The sequence below is a fragment of the Lampetra fluviatilis genome, chromosome 9 (assembly GCF_964198595.1).
Source record: "Lampetra fluviatilis chromosome 9, kcLamFluv1.1, whole genome shotgun sequence".
Taxonomy (NCBI): Eukaryota; Metazoa; Chordata; class Hyperoartia; order Petromyzontiformes; family Petromyzontidae; genus Lampetra; species Lampetra fluviatilis.
Window position 1 is genome coordinate 12,393,534 of NC_136283.1, and position 17,843 is coordinate 12,411,376.

A 17,843-nucleotide genomic window follows, 5' to 3' on the forward strand; every position below is an offset into this window, starting at 1 on the left:
ACCAAATGAAGCAGCTTACTTGGACAAATGGGGTACAGCACAGATGGCACCTAGCGGATTAAGATGTTAGATGGTGATGCGAGCTGTAGTTCAACAGATATGTTGCCGGTGGTTAAAATTAAATTGTACACCCGCATATACTTATCTGCAATTGCTGCATACTTAAGTTACGCCCACAACGTTATAAATCATTCCAAATTCACCTTCCCACGGTAATCTGTAAGTGTCCATTAACTACCATGCTGTTACTGCAATTCTGAATCATACACAGCTATGCTCATCGTTCATTATTTTATCATTGCTTAGTCATATTATAATATCATTATTCAGGTTGCAGAGAATTACTGTGGTTCATATCAGGTGAGTAGCAAAGCATGTGTATTTGTGAAATTATCTCGTTACATTTTGGCTGGTTAATAGCGATATTTACATGATCCCAATGGTAGGTTTGTGTATCTGAAATCATAAACCAAGCCATTAAATAGCTTTGCAGTAAATTAACACCAGCATTGACTGTGACACACAAGACCAATTGATAGGCAGGACTTGAATTCTGGAGGGGGGAATCTTGCGGTAATGAGAGGTCACAGAGCCAGATGAAAACACACAATTACCAATTGGGTGGCAAAATTGGATATACTTTTTGTTATTTCAAATGTGTCTGGCGATAAAATGCGCCTTATTAAAACGATTCAGTGTTGACTGGCCAGGGCACTGCACAATTAATCCTGAAATCTGAGCCATGGTTAACGTCAGTGGTGAGTAATGTCGGAAAAAGTTCTAGAACAACCCCTTCACCAACCAGAGCGGACCAGCAAGGTGAAGTATGGTCAAACAAAACGTTGTCATGTGTGCCGTACACCCGGAACGTCGTACTCGATTGTTAATTTTGTGGATCCCTCTCCAACATACATGTTGCTGAAGCGATAACATACATGTCAAGCCCCGAGTGCCTACCTTATTGCAGGCCAATTCAGACCTTATTGGTCACCCCGTGCCCTTATAAATCTCAGTGTTCATCCTATAAAGTCCCATCACAAGGGGGAAACAAACAAATATAAAACATTTGCCCGTAAGGCAAGGACTGTGCGCCGTTATGGACCTGGAAACTCAATTTCCCTGTACAATAATACGGGTAAACTGTATGGGTTGACAGCTATGCAGTGATACTGATTGGCACGTGTGTTCACGTGACAACTTTATTAATTGTCTACGTCGCGTAGAGGAGGGTATACGACGTATTTTAGTTATTAAATCCAACACAAACTCAATTATGAATCATATTGGTCGCGAAAGCCTGGGTGTTAAATCCGAGTGAAATGCTTTAGAAATCTTGGCAGAGTCACGCAGTAATTATTGGTAACGCAAAATACCAAATTAATTGGCGCGAGACTGCGGCGCATTCATTTAGAGTTTTGAAGGTTCTAAAACCACCATCGCGTGTGGCAGTGTATTTAATATTACAGTATGCAGGAGTGTACTGGGTTAAGTCAGCAGCGGAGCTTCTTCAATACGGGTGCCATAAAATACTGTAATGTACCTGACTTGCACAACCAAACACAATCATCCGCACTGCATATCACGGTAAAGCTTTACAGCGAACCCACAATTCAACAGCATACAACGAGACTCGCGATTTCATTGTATATTGCCTCTCTAGATGCAGTCGCATATTAGGACGCTTTTTCCACTATGAAATGGGGTAAAAGTTGGGTTGTGTGGTCAATGCAGGGAAACAAGCAGCAGAAACACCACGGCAGGGCCCAGCACCAACAACCATGAGCCCCAGGGATAATCCAGGGCAGCCAGGGCAGAATGAGTTCTCGCATGGCATCCAATACCACTATCTTTATTGTAGGGCCTGCTGCATTGCATCACGCTAAAACGCAGGTACCCGACACTCGGCGCTTAATTTAACATTTAACATTTTCCAGAACCAACCAACCCCAAACCAAACCCGGTCACCCCCGTCGCCCCTTCCCCTATAGCGTGGGGTGGGGGGGATAGTTTCCGGAACTGAGTCCCGGACAGCTCCGACTCAAATTAAGCCCTGCCTACAACACTGCAATGCACCATCCCCATAACACGACAATATCCTTGCATTTAACTGCGCTTAAGATCACTGCAAAGCGCCGCTATTGCCTGCACTGAAAAATAAAAACACACGAAACTACACTGGTACAGTACTAGCATTACATACCACTGGTCTGTCCAGCCACTGGCAATGATCTGCGCAGTTCTAAGCGCAATGTCGTGCACTGCACTTACACACTCGCTCTCAATGTCTAATCACACAATATTCACACCGGATTAACAAAGCACAATGCACTGTAATGTATTAAACTGCAGTGCAGAACCATCCAGAAACAGCACGTGAGAGACGGCAACGTCTTTGCAAGGGGTGGGGGGCGTTGCATTGATCATATCCGATAGTGATGATAACCACCCTACCCTGCACTGCAAAGCATTACCCCACACTACCGCACTGTACTCCACCATTACCCCACAGCACCCTGCACGGCAGTGACAGCAATCAGAGCAGCACCACTACCAGCAGCAAACAGCAGCAGCAGCATCATCAGCAGCAGCAGCAGGACCGCCCCACACTGCACTGCACCGCCCCGAGCGTGACGCACTGCCTGCTCACCGCTTCGCCTGTTCGCTCGCTCGTTCCGCGAGGAGAGGAGAAAGGGGAGACGACGAGAAGGATCAAGATGGAGGAGGGACGCTGCGGTATGAGACTCGCTCCCCCGCAACGCTCGACCGGTGCCGGGGCGTGCAGCCTCAACAGCCCTCTGAGCCCCTGCGAAGACGTGGCGGCGCTGGGGAGCCTGGAGACGATGTGCATCGGTGGTAAGCGAGGCTTCTCTTGCCACAACCTCCTACTCCTCCACCATCTCTCGCTTGCTTTATCACTATTGCGTGCGGCTACCAGATGCAATGGTCACAGGCCACCACCCTCGTGGGACTGGCCAGATATCAGCAGCCGAAGCGTCGAGGCTTTGCTTGGGGAGGTGAGTAAGTGGGCAATTACCTTTTCCTGCTTTGCCTACCTTATTGCCCTCTTCGCCGGGGAAATGGTCTCATCAGAGAGCCTCCCTCGGGCCCCGGGAATTAAATGGTAAAATGTGGGCGCTGTCCTACCTCTGTCCAGTGCAACGGGAGAGAGAGAGAGGAGGCAGCGCTCGCAAAATCCAAACGTTCTAATTGCCTTCGTGCGATGCGGGGCAGGCATTGCGCAGTCAACGCGGCCAGTGATTTGTGTGTGCGTACCTTTCAGCAGCGTGTGCCTGTGTGTGAGTATACAGTATATGCATTTACGTATGCATATACTTGCGTATGCGTGTATCGTGTGCATGTTTGCTTCGGCATACGCATATCATATATGCGCATTATATACTGTAACTACGTGCGTTCCACAGTATATATATACGTCCACACGGTTACGTGTGTGCTGCATATAACGTGAACGTGTTACATACAGTGTATTGTAAGCGCATGCCGTCTCTGTGTATTTTCGTGCTTTTATCTACATTATCTGATTACACCAATGCATTTAAGCCAATTCAATGGTCCGCGTATGTACGCGAGGGTTATGCAATTGACACGGGTATTGCATGCATGCGTCCGATGAGCATGCATGCGTGTGACGAGCAGGCATATGTGCGCGCTTTGGGACTTCAGCACCACGGACAGCGGCAGCGGGACATGGCGATCCCCCCCCCCCCCCGCTTTGGCTTCATTCATTGTTGATACGGCATTGCGATTTCGGCGTGGATTGAAGGGTGTGCTCGTGTTTGGCTCGTGCGAATTGAAAGGCGCTCGCTGGGAGAAAGCTTCAGCAGCAACGCGGCCCGTGTGCGCGTGTCTTTATTGCCGCGCGCGTTGTCAACATTAACAGCCTGCGCGTTCGTTTGCGACTCCCATGCCGCCCACGTGTACCAAGACCATTCACCGCAATTAAACCGGGTCAGAGTCCGCCGGGACGTTGCTTCACTTAGTTGGGGGGGGGGGGGAAGGTGGGAACCTTTGCAAAATGACAATAGAGAAAATACCTGTACAGTTTGCTTTGTGTTAGTCATACGTCAGCATGTGTAATTCTGGTGCGTGGTGTGTCTCTGTGATTCTGGCGTGTGTAGTTTATGTGGCGTGGTCGTTCTACTGACGTGCGTGTTCCAATGGTGTGTGCAAAGTGCATTCCAGTGATGTATATGAATGCGCCCCAATCGTGGGTGTGTATATTATAATTGTATGTAAGCATGTGTGTCCTCCCAGTAATGTGCGTTCCAGTGATTCCAGCTATGTCAGGCTGCAAATGATGTATTGTATTCCAGCGATTTTTATGTGTGTCGCAGTAATGAATGCGTGGGCAAGTGTAGTGGCTAGCGCACTGCGATACACACATTGCCACCCGAGTTTGATTCCCGCTCACGACCAATAACAGTGGCGAATATTTTAACTGGTCCTGGGTCTCCCCTAGATCGACTCGGCAATAAATAGAGAACCTGGTGCAGTGCGTAACATCAGCGCAGGGGACATAAAGGCGGTCTGGTGTGGTGTTGCCCACCGAACTCATAGGTGCTCACCTAACAGTCTGTTAAAGACTATACGGAGACTCTTTGTCGTTATGGGCAATATCAGTGATATTGGTCGCGAAAGCCTACGTGTTAAACTTACCAGTGATTGTGACAGTGCAGCTCACCAGCTATGGCCACGTGCAAATGGTTGCAGCTGCAATGTGTATTACAGATTATACTCTACATAACGTGGGCAGAGTTTTTTAGTCGGGGGGGGACCTCGATAAAGATTATGAATGGAACATTGTAAACTTGCACTTCCCAAAGTGCACAAATTTACCAGCGTGCAAAGCAATACTAACCTGTATTAGCCGTGTCTCCACACTGAGCAGACAGGTCATGTACTAGGCAATCCGGGTCAAGTACAGTAATATTAATACTGCGTATTAAAAAGTCGGGTTATATCTCAATAGTTTACACTTGTGACTAATATAATAAACAGCACACTGGATACGGGTTAAACTTGGTTTTAATGCCAATAAACCGTGATATTTTATGAATTTCGGAAATACTAGGAGGACACTGCACCCATGAATTCGCTCGGTATTTTGAGAATTAAATACAGATGTATATTCAGCAATCTGCCTTGAGTATTACATTCCAAACACGAAGGCCATGCGGTAACCAGTAGTTATTACTGCTCTAGCACATCATTGCTGGGTTTGCAGACAGTATGCAATGATTTTCAGTGGCTTTGGGAGGCATTCACAAACCAGATACGGATTGACCATGGCTGCTCCCGCTGGTGTTGATTGAATGTTTTTAATAAATAACCATACAATATTTGCTCTTGGTGTGTGAAAAACAGCACTCATTTGTATTTAAATAGAGAGTAGTAATTTAAAAAGTGTATTCAAATGCAAGTATCGACGATATTAGGATTTAAAATAGTAATATTGTACAGTGTTTAAATGCTAGCGTATCTAAAAATGCTGCGAAGAGAAGATACAAGAATACAAGAAAACATGGAGACACAATTTAGACTTCACAGCTGGGACAGACAATGTCACCTCCCTCCCTCCTAACAGAGACTGTTGCAAACAATTCACCATATGCACAACCCTGATGGTGTCAACCTTTCCAAGTCTATCCCAACATCCAGTCCTAAAGCTTTTACAAAACCCCAAACACGGATGATTGCCTTCGTTAGTGAAGTACATCGTTAACATTTGCCAATCGTAACGAAAGTTATTACAGCTGTACTTCATCACATTCTCATGATCAAAACAATCATGTTCTCCATCCACTGCTGGATGAAGGCTTGCCCGTACTGTCGCCATCCATCATAGTCCCGCGATGCAATAATCTAGCTCCTGCACAATGACTCATCTCGTCACTCCAGCTCCACAGTGGACATCCTTCTCGTGTGTGTTCAATCCTTTAGCTGCCACTCCATCATTCATCTCGACCGCCGGCTGCCATTTCTTCAAGCAATGTATCCTGGCCAAACCCACTTATTATAACAGTCAATGTTATCTTCTTGGTTCTTTAGGTAAAGTCACGTAGAATGGAAATAATAAAATAATACAAATAAAACATAATAAAATAATTCTCACGACGTTTCGGCCACAACGCAAGCAGCCGTCCTCAGGTGAGGAACAGGTCTGTCGAGAAGACAGAGTCTGACAGACCAAGAAGATGAATCCCTGCAGTCACGAAAGCTTTAAATCGAAAGTCAATATTACGTCACTAGCTTGAGTATTTTTTTTTATCCACATTTTCTTCTTTCTATATCTCAGTGTCATCCCAAGCATGCATCTCCCCATGCTTCTTTGCAGACATTTAAGCTTTTGTTCCATTCTCTTTGTAAGTGTTCGTGTTTATGATCCATATGGCATTGTTGTATTGATCTTCATGAAGAAGTTGTGCATTTCACCATTTTGATTGTCTTTTCTCAGCGGTTGTATTGTGGACCCACATTTTTTTCCATTTTAAATCAAAGTGCTCCTGGTTTGGAGGTTTAGAGCACTGACTTTAACCGGTTGAAGCTTAAACGGTCGGAGACCTGACTTCATGCTATTCAGGTATCACTCCTTCCCCGAGACAAAACACATGGCTACATCCAATCCACTTCACAAAAAAATCCATGCTGTCCTCTACAAACCAAAAATGTGTCGCAGCCTTCCAAATAAATTTAGGAATACATCTGCTGCAATGCATGTGTCCTGTCTCACCCACAGCAATGGTATTTCTTGAGTCTTTATATCATCTTCTTGGTTCTTTCGGTAAAGTCACGTAGAAGGGAAATAATAAAATTAATATAAATAAAACATAACAAAATAATTCTCACGACGTTTCGGCCACAACGCAAGCAGCCGTCCTCAGGTGAAGAACAGGTCTGTCGGAAAGACAGCGTCTGAATGAACACCACCATGCTTGGCAGCGTATATTTGTCACTATAGAAAGAATGTAGTTGGGGCCCGACTGACATGAGCCTACCAATAATCGTAGCTCGGCAAGTGTGCGCATGTAACCATCATTTAACACATTAACAAATTTGGCAATGAGTACATTTTTACCAACTGCTCACTACACTGCGAACGCATTAGCATAATGCCTCCTGCCCACAGCCCCTGCTCTCCAATACATCGGTCACGTGCATATCCTTGCCGCACTTACTCCCTCCTTCGGCTGGCGACATTATGCAGACCGTGGGTGAACGGGCCTTCTAATGGTTACTTAAAATGCTTCCCCGCGTGCTGGCCGCCGCCTGAACACATTGATGGTTGTGTCTGAGGCTCGTGTCAGTTGTCTGACTATCTGAATCTCAGAATGCGCCATCTCCGTTTGTCAGAATGCGCATCTCTGCGCAGCTTTGCGGTCTTTTGCTTTTTATGGCCAACAGTTACGCCGGCTGTTAATGTGACCGCACGAACAGGCTCGAATGTTCCAAAGAAAATGACCTCTGGCGTTAATTTCACCATGTAGCGTAAATAAAATAAGCAGATAAATAAACTGAATGGTGAACGCATTTCTATAATTATATAACGTAGCATATTTGATAACTCAACGCAATATTCATGTGAACAGCTCTATATGAACGCCTAATTGTGATTAAATATATATTTATAAACTCATAAGTATTAAAGATACATCAATTATTTCATAAGATAATAACCACACACACGTTTAATAGCTAAGGTCATTGTCACTCTTCAATAGTTTTTTTTGCTTTCTGCAAATGCAGAGGAAAATGTATGTAAATCAAGAACCAATAGTCTTAACAACTCGTTCATCCGAGCTGCTAGTGCCAACTCGAAGTGTAACAATCCATACCCTCGCCCCACCCGCCACATCCTCTCCACCACTCCCCCTCGGGGTTCGATGAATTATCACAAAGCTGCGCTTTCCCACCTCCCTTGCTACACAGAGAGAGAGGGATTTCGATGTAAAGCTTTCGTGACTGCAGGGATTCATCTGCTTGGTTCTTGCGTTGTGGCCGAAACGTCGTGAGAATTATTTTATTATGTTTTATTTTTATTATTTTATTATTTCAATTCTACGTGACTTTACCGAAATAACCAAGAAAAGAGAGAGATGTTCATCACATGACAATCAAACTGATACTTTTAATTCTCAGAGCTGGGATTGCGCAAAATTCCGTCCAAAACCAAATTAACAATGCTTTTTGTGTGTGTGTGCAGTCGTTGGCAACTGGGCTGAGACCATGAAACTCGCACACTTGAGAACCCGCCTTAATCACGGGCAGTTGCCAGAATTAGAATCCAGGATCTCAGCAGCACCAACTCAGCGCTCTGACCTCTGAGCCACCTTGTAACAAATATATATATACTTTTGTTGTACATTGTGGTGAATGACAGCCCCTAATGTCCGAAAGGGTTACGTGAATTCATTACATATAACGTATAAAAATCAAAATACTTCAATTCTTATGCTTGATAATTGATGAATGTAGCATGTGCTTAATGATTGAGATTAATTAATCGTATTCTTAGGTTTTTTTTTCGGTAAAGTCACGTAGGTAAAACATTTTTAAATTTAAATTAATAAAAGTAAAATAAAAATGAAATAAAAATCACATCAACCTCAACCAACTACAGTCCTTTTTCCTACGTGACTTTACCGAAAAAACCTAAGAATATGAATACTTGCAGTCACGAAAGCTTCAAATCTAGAATTAATGAATCGATTCATTAAACACATTATTTGGCGATGATGCAGTTGCTGCGCTGGCAAGTGGCGCACGGGCACAGATAACAACAGCAACACTGTGTCCTTAAAAATAAACTACATACGAGGTGACGTTTATGACAGTGGCCCCTCTCACGAACATGTGCTCTGAAGAAGAGCCATTGCCCAAAACGTTGCCTTCTCTATACTTTAACTTGTTACGGTCACAGTGTTTATTGACACATGTGCTGCGTTTTATTTTAATTATTCAACGCATCCTTATCTTTCTAAAGCCGACGAGTCCTCCTTTTGTTTAACACATAATCACATCACTCCCGTGCGCAGCTCATAACCGCATAACCACACCAAGGCGCTTCCCACGGTTCGATCGGCAGGACGTATCTTCAGCGCACATCCCTGCCCGACTTTTAAAATCTCGCGTGGCTGGCGCTGCTGGCGCTGCTGCTGATTTTATTTAACCTTCTTGGCGCACCACTTTCTCTCCGGCTTCTTACACCGTGAATAAAGGTGATTTTGTGCGAAGTTGTATTCCTCATTGTATTTATGGATGTATATTTTAAAGAAGAAAAAAATGTGTGGACTTTTGATGACTTGGATAGTACAGTGTTTGATTATGGACATGGTGCATGCATAGCTGGCTGGAGCAGAGGTTCAGTGGGATCATACATGGCGGTATGACCCTGGCGACCTGTGTTCGATTCCCAGCGATGTCTTAAGGTCAGTGGAAAGTGATGTCTCAATCGCTGTTGCACTCCCCACTATTCACCAACCCCCACTGACACGCGCGGTGAAATATGGTCAAACAACCCCCATAATTCACATGGCGTGGTGGGAATTCCTTCATCACACAGTGAGTTGACAAAGTGCTGTAAATTATTATTTCAGAGATATTCTACAGGAGCCCCCAATCACCCAGTTTGCAATGGAGGTCAGTCTACTGTCAGCTTATTGGATGTCTGCACAAATGGCTGTACATTGTTTGTATGAATGCATGCATAGCAGTGCATTTTTGTAAAGAGTTATATAATGTTGTTTAATGTAGCAGCAAAATCGTATCACATTATGCAATGCTAATTAAAGTATGTGCTGCAGTATTATGATGAATATTGTATCATCTACAGTTCATAACGATAATTGGTTTGTCTTCATGCTGTATAAAATACAGTCTTTTAACACGTAGGCTTTCGCGACCAATATCATCCATAATAGAGGTTTTTGGGTTAGATCGCGTAAATATATAAATGTGTCGTTAAAACCCACCACCACCCGACACAGCCAACTAGTAAGGGTTGTCACGTAAACAGAACTTGCCAATTCGTCACTCGTACAGCACACCGGTGTGTTTGAGAGCCAAGCCACAACATTTACAAAATGAGTACGACGTTTCGCCAGTAATTACAACTAGCTTCATCAGGCGACAACCAGATTTGTGGAGAAGTCTTACTGTTACGTTCCTTATATAGAGGCGTAGACGTGTTGACCACCATTTTTGTATAGAGTCATATAATGTTGCTTAATGTAGCAGCAAAATCTTATCAGATTATGCAATATTAATTAAAGTATGTGCTGCAGTATTATGATGAATATTGTATCACAAATCTGGCTGTCGCCTGATGAAGCTAGTTGTAATTACTGGCATAACGTCGTACTCAGTTTGTAAATGTTGTGGCTTAGCTCTTCAACACAGCGGTGTGCTGTACTAGTGACGAATTGGCACGTTCTGTTTACGTGACAACCCTTACTAGTTGGCTGTGTCGGGTGGTGGCGGGTTTTAACGACACATTTATATATTTACGCGATCTAACCCAAAAGCCTCTATTATGAAACACAATCCTTTGTCCATGCACTGCTGAATTAAGGCCACCCCATGCAATGCAAGATATGGGGGCTGTTTGACCATACTTCACCATGTGACTCAGTGTGGGTCGGTGAAGGGAAGGAGAGTCCCAGGACCGGTTCAGATATCACCCGCCACTGATACTCGCCATTGCCAGGAATGCAACTCATGTTGACAGTTTAATAGCGCAAGTGTGCAAACCACTGTGCTATCGCTCGAGCCAATGCTTGTGATTGCACTGTACACATTCCTAATAAATCATTTACTTGTGAAAATAATTCTTTAACATCTAACATTTACATTGATCGCTACGTGCACATGAGATACGTGTTGCTGTAACCTTTTGCCCAAGCATGCTTTAGAGTTTTACTGCCAACTTTGGTTAATCCCGTTGAAGGTGACCGTGACGCCAAGACGCAATGCAACGCATCTGCACACTTTCATCTGATAACTAATAGGGCTGTTGACTGCATCACTATGACTTTCAGATGTACGGTTGTTCTCTGCATTCGTATGGCTAATCCAAAACTAATATTTTATATTTTGAAGCACCCGCAATGGCATTTGCCCTTACTTGCCTCGCGAGACGAACTCGCCACCTGTATTAGGCCTGAGTGGTTTTGTTGTTGGCACTGCTTCGTAAAGTGGTCCATGATCAATGCACTCGCGAAACTCCAGAGCTCTTGCCGGTCATTTGCGTCATCGCCACCTGCAAATGAAGTGCACGTGTGAGTGACTGGAGCCAAGGCCATTGTCCATGACATTACGAGTAACGCCGCGTTTTTGTGTGGGCTCACAATACGTGCGTGGGAACATGTGTGCTCAACTCTATAACGGAGTTCATGAAATATAAAAAAAAAGTCAGGGGGCATAGGCAAAATGTTTCCGCTACCACGATGTCTAGCGGGCCAGGTGGCTGATCATTGCAAAGATCAATTCAAACCATCGAGGACACTGGATGGTTTGACATCCTTTGTCAACCTGATGTTTTTTGCAGTCAATTAGTGACCCGCACTCGTCTCAAACGAATTAATAAATAATTATCACTCAAATAAAAACTGAAAAGGTAAGGGTTTCATAGATATATAAATTATTCCAAAAAATACTTTAAGGGCTTTGTAAATTAAATTATGGATGAAGGCCTTCCCATCCCGCGTTGGCCCTGAGGGTTGCTTGATCATACATCACCATTCTGGTCAGTGCGGATTGGTGAAGGGAGGCCAAGGACCGGTTTAGATGTCACTTGCCACTGCTGTTAGCCATGGCCAGGAATCGAATTCAGGTCACTGACCACTGCAACACTGCGTCACCCCAGAATATACATGTGGGTGCCCTTTATTTATGACCATTGAAGAGTCCATTGAGGAGTCTCTTTTTCAAAGGAGGCCTGGGGTTTAAATACATTCTGCAAGACAGCATACTCCCGTTTTGTAAATCAATATAGGAATACACTCTCTGTGAAAAAGAGTTTTTATAGCTCATCGGATCCTCCAGTATAAATAAATATTCTGATTCTGAACAAAATGCAATTGCAAATTAATAATGCCTATTAACGATTATTAAACGTTTTAAATAACAATAAAAAAACAAATACATCACTTTGTTAAGCCACCACTGAAAAATTCTTCCCTATGATGGTTGATGGACTGTATTTCATCACACTGGTCAGTGCAGGCTGGTGGAGGTTGTTTTCAGTGTGCAGCAAAAGAGCAAACCAAAGTGCGTGTATCCCGTGTAAATGTTTTGTGTCTGTAAATGCAAATGCCAGATTTGCAAAACTTTGTTTTCAAAGTAGCTGCCCTATTCCTCTCGGCTGCCCAAGTGTAATCAATAGAAGCCATCTTCTTGGTTCTTTCGGTAAAGTCACGTAGAATGGAAATAATAAAATGATAAAAATAAAACATAATAAAATAATTTTCACGACGTTTCGGCCACAACGACTCTGTCTTCTCGACAGACCTGTTCTCCACCTTTGGACGGCTGCTTGCGTTGTGGCCGAAACGTCGTGAGAATTATTTTATTATGTTTTATTTTTATTATTTTATTATTTCCATTCTACGTCACTTTACCGAAAGAACCAAGAAGATGAACCCCTGCAGTCACGAAAGCTTTACATCGAAATTCAATAGAAGCCAGTTGTGTATGGCACAAGTTGTTAAACGTGAGTAATAATTTACAACGGAAGGGCTAAATACACCATTTGAATTAATCTGAGTTAATCTCAAAATTAGTTTATTGAACTGGCAAAACACCAGGGCCCATACTCTTTGGTTCTTTCGGTAAAGTCACGTACGTATAAAATAAAATAGATCACGACGTTTCGGGCGCAATACAAGCGTCCGTCATCAGGTGGGAAAGCATGGTCTGCTGCTGATGCAGACTGTTAAAAAGGTTTGAAATGGGTGTAGCCCAAGGGTCATAAAGAAGTGGCTGAGTCTTGTGATGTTAATGTGAGAAATTAGCATGTAACTGGGTACGGAAGTGGCTATGTTAGCATGATGGTATCTATATGAAACACCTACTGCAGTTAAACCTGACTGAGGTCAAGTAAATGTAATTACTGCTTAGTAACTGTCCAGTGGCCTTTGTTCACAACTGCTGGGCCAGACCAAAGGGCTTTTAAAACAATCTTTCTCCACATCTATAAATTGTCAGTAGGTAGCTTTGTAAATTATCTGATTAATTATGAGTGTGCTGTGCACTTAAAGTAAAGGTGGCCAAGAGTAACAGGCTGGATGTGTGTGTGTTGAATAGAATTTGTAATTGTACCTGACTGATTTCCTGTTTAATCAAAATAACACGGGAATAGTCCTAATTGCAAATCAATAGCTATTTCATTTACATTTTATTATTCTATGTGATTGGATTCCATAACCTTTTGTTGCTTTATTCGTTTTGGTCCCCCCCCCCCCACATTATATTCGAGTTGTGCTATCGGCGTCATGTCGTGAGATTAAAAAAAACCCATTTGGAAAATCGCATCGAGCTCCGCATGCCATGCGTCAGAGAGCGGCCTGCCAAAGAAATTCGTTTCACCGGAACTTCTCCCCTCAAAAATCCTTCAAGCGTCCTTTTTTTATTCGTTACACAGCGTGGGGTGCACGCTCCCACCAGCTCGTGACGTTGCCTCACGGCAAACAACTACGTTTTTGTCTTTTTTTTCCATTCTCAAAACTGGAATTGTTGCCAAGTCAAAGCGCACAACTGCATTTATTGTGATGGGATTGTGTGTTTTTTGTGCGCTCATTGGTCACAACATCAACACACTACACTTGAGAAATCAGGTTACTCACCGGACAACCATCAGCATTTAAATATAGGTTCTCAGAGATTAAAGTTCAACGTTTCAACCTCTGAGCAACCTGGCCACCAACTTTTTTTGATGTTTAAACATACATTTAGCAAACATTTGTCAAAAATAATACATTTATATTTATCGTATATGTGTATATACTCAGTAGCCTACTAGAATGTCCACATTGAATGCTGAGTGTAAGTCATTGCTCATGCACAAAACAGGCATGTTAATCGTTTATTCCTGAAACAACACATTACCCTTAGACCTTTCCTAGATCTGCACCCTGAAGGTAACATCACTGCACATTCCGACATTGCATTGGATCACCCCCAGACCGTTAACCTCTCGCTCTGCGTTGATGAAGGGTCATTGCGCAAGACATTAAACGGCCACTGCATTCATTTCGCAGTTCTTAAGGCAATGTTCGTTGATGGCGACAGTGATGACGCATTTGCAGTCTGCGGTCAGACCCGATGGTTGGTGCTGCTGGGTTTGTGTCACGTCCTGCTCATTTCTCAACACTGTTATGTGTCCCGCTTGCCACGCTGCACTGTGTTCACAGCCCAGCAATTCAGTCAAAGCGATGAATGTCGGGAGAAATGTACGCCAGGTGCTGTAGACTACTAGTGTAGAGGCTTGCGAACAACTGTGACGTTCGTCGCTGCTGGGATCCTTTGCCAATGTCGGGCTGCCCATGTTTTCAGATCACCAGGCGCGACCACGGGAGCCGTTGCGACTCGGGCAAATTCTCTGCCCTTCTCGGTCTTCTTGTTCGCCGCCACATTCGTCGACACTCTTTGACGCGGCTCTAAAACAAACAAACAAACAAAAAGGTTTTTGCGAGGAGCAACGCACTGCTGTTTCCCTGTGAAGTATTTGTTGTAATTGCAGTGGCGCTTGGGGCTGACTGGGAGGAGGATTTGCCAGCCATGTGCCCATGCCAGCCAGAGAATTAGGACGGCGTTGACTCCACGACGAACGTGGAATAGAAGCTTCGCAGCCAGTTCTGGGAATCTGTCGCCGGTTGTTGACTTAAGGGGGCCCCCGTTTCCAGCGCGTGAAAGAGGACAAAACTTAGCTCGGCCCTTCCCCTCCCCCCGTGGCCGAGGATTCACGAGGAATACTAAACAGCCCAGCGGAGAGTACAGTAGGCGCTGCGCTGCGAGACCTTTCCAAATGAGAGCCGTGGACCCTGACAGAGCGGTTTGCGCTCAAATGATCGAAGTCTTCTTATCTGCCGGTCCGCAGGCGCTTCGCGGGTTTATTATTGCGCCTCTTCTCCGAGACCGGTGAGAACGTGAAGTGCCGTCGACGCCACCGTCCTCGCGACGCGCAGGACGGTCACCTGCACTCGTGCAGAATCACAAACTCGCAGGGGACACGCCACTTGTGCCTGCACGTGGCTTGTGGCCAGGCAGGCAAGAGGGGGCTGTAAAGGGGCCGGGGAGAAGGGAAGGCGGCGGCGGGGGGGGGGGACCTGGGAAGGCAGGCGGTAGGGCGGATTAGGAGAAGCGGAATGCTAAAGGCGTTGTGAACTCAATCTCTTGACAGCTCCTTTATTTTCTTGCGCGCAAAGGTGAGCGCCACTGGAAGTGCACTGGCAGAACAGGCGAAAGAGTGTTCCTTAAAGTGCAGTGGTGATTAGCAAGCAGGGAGAGAAAGCAATTTGAAGTTACAATAGGTATTTAGATGAATGCTTATTCAACTTTGTAGAATGGTCTTTAGTTGTTTCAGTGGTTATCCTTGATGTGACATTTGCCTTTAGACGGGAAATTAATGCGTGGGACATCAAGAGCACTAATTGTCGCATCAATCAGTCCAAGGCAAGCCTTGATCGTCGGTCTGGATTGACGGTAAGGCTGACGGTAATGTCTGTTCGTCTAGTTTATGCCGTGTCCGTATTCTATAATTAATTTCGAAGAGCACTCGTAGACAGTTAAATCTAGTAAATTCCGTAACTACTGTACAATTGTTGGTGCAAAAACTAAGGGTTAAGTTGTATTTTTGCAAACATTACTGGCTTACAAGGGCTTAGTGCCGTAATCCTGAAAATGTTAAATATTTTGTTATTATCATGAATGTGTATGTACCGTGGTGTAGCAGGGTAAGCATGGGTCATTGTGCAAAAATATACATTTGGGTGGGGGGGGGGTCCTGGACCGCGGTGCAATTGCACCGCCTGTACACTCAATGGCTATGCCACTACTGTGGATGGCTTCCTTTTGTTAATTTGTGTAACAGCTGCAGATACAAAGCTTGCACGAGTTTGTCTGCCTGTCGACAACATTTCTCCAGGGCCCCCTTTCGGTCAGTCCACGAAAAGTGTTTCCATTGTTAAAGTGCGTATGGTCTGTGGCGCACGGTGGAAGGGAAGAGTGAGGATAAAGCCTCGTGTGGTTTGAGAGAAACAGCTCTCAAGGGAGGGTGCTGAGGATGGGAGAGGACAACTGGATGTGGGGAAGGCGGGTGGGGCATGTTAATAGTCAGGGGCTAAAGTGAGGAGCTGGTTGGGTTGTCGAGTGGGCGTTGAGTGAGCGGTTTCATAAAGATTTCATGGCCTTGTGCATGTGTCAACACACTGTACAACTCATGCTAGCATGTTGACACAACACGTTTCATCATCGGTCATTGTTTATCCACTGCTGAATAAAGGGAAGCATCATCATTTCTCAAGGTCTTGCGATGTCGTGCTCTCCTGCAAGTGAGATAATTTCATTGCTCCGTCTCCAAAGTGGACATACATTGTCAATTATAGTTCAACATGCAGTGTCCCTCGTAACATTGAAATATGAAGTGTATAATGTGAATTTTCTTCTCTAATTCTTTCCGTCCCTCTTTCTCTCTTTCGGTGTAATTTCCCAGCATGCATCTCCATTATGCTACTTTGCACACACTTCAGCTTGTGTTCCATTTTCTTCGTCAGTATCCACGTGTCCCATCCATGTCGGAGCAGCTGTTATGGCGCTGATTGAAAACTTGCTCACATTAGTCGCCTTTCGATTCCCCAATAGCACCAGAACCTTCTCTCCTTTCGTCTTTATTTCAGCATTTTTATCACAAGCCATCTTTCACCACCATGCACAAATAGGTTGCCACAGGGCTAAAGGCGCGATCAGTGGAGGGCAGTGCTGCAACATCCATTGTTGTAATGTACTTGTATCCCACCACGTATTTATCGTCAAACAATTCCCATGACCCACATTACTGGGGGGCTCTCATCCAGCAGTGGTTTGACAAAAGAGCCGGTGCATGTAACCGTCCGTATAGAAATGCAATATAATATATACACACACACAGAACATATACCATGTGCGGATGTTTGCTTGATGTGCCCCATTGAGTTGCAGGATCTGTTGTCTACCCAGGGAGCTGGCATCGCTTCGTGCCCGCGATTGCGCGGTTGTAAAATGGCACTCGATTTGCATGTCCCCTGGAGACGTGAGCTCCATTTGTCACGTCGTTCATACAAACACGTCTGCCTCTATTGTAGTTGTCAACGCCGTCCATTAGCCCCCGGGCGGGCGGACGAGTGACCGTCGTGACCCTGGCCAATGAGACCGCGGCAGATTGAGTTATGTTTCGCTCCCACTCGATGTTCTTGATTAATTGAATCTCGCGCAATGTTGTGAAGATGCTTGCGGCAACCTTGACACGAGCGTTCGCCGCTTTATCGCGGAAGTTCGTGGTTCGAATCCAGCAGCCACCCCGATTATTACTGCGGGTGGACCGACCTGTAACAGAACCGCATGCCGTCCGCTTCACTCAGTGGACGTTCAAGATGACATTTGCAAGAATGGGCCAATCGCGTCCTGGCATTGGGTGTCCAAATTTGGTACCAGCGTGTTGATGCACACAACCACTGTGATGCACGCGGCGTGTGACTTTATTTAACCGTGGCTCATGCGAGGTGCGCACTGTGCGATAATTCCCGTTGATGGATCAAAGGCAATCCGCATTCATCAACCAACTCGTGCAGCGT

At 44.8% G+C, this 17,843-nt stretch overlaps 1 protein-coding gene across 5 annotated transcripts in view; it reads left to right on the forward strand.

Annotated features, from left to right (window-relative positions):
- The first annotated feature begins 2,514 nt into the window (after positions 1-2,514).
- PHYHIPL (phytanoyl-CoA 2-hydroxylase interacting protein like) overlaps positions 2,515-17,843 on the forward strand; it is a 28,284-nt gene continuing 12,955 nt past the window's right edge. For 2 of the 5 annotated variants that reach the window (XM_078859818.1, XM_078859817.1), the window contains exon 1: positions 15,372-15,717. Coding sequence is in view for 1 of the 5 variants with exons in the window: in XM_078859816.1 (XP_078715942.1) it covers positions 2,715-2,853 (139 nt within the window). In the remaining 4 variants the exon portion in view is untranslated. Of the gene's footprint in view, positions 2,854-15,012; positions 15,154-15,371; positions 15,718-17,843 lie in introns of those variants that run through there. The other 3 variants (XM_078859816.1, XM_078859819.1, XM_078859820.1) reach the window with 3 other exon arrangements.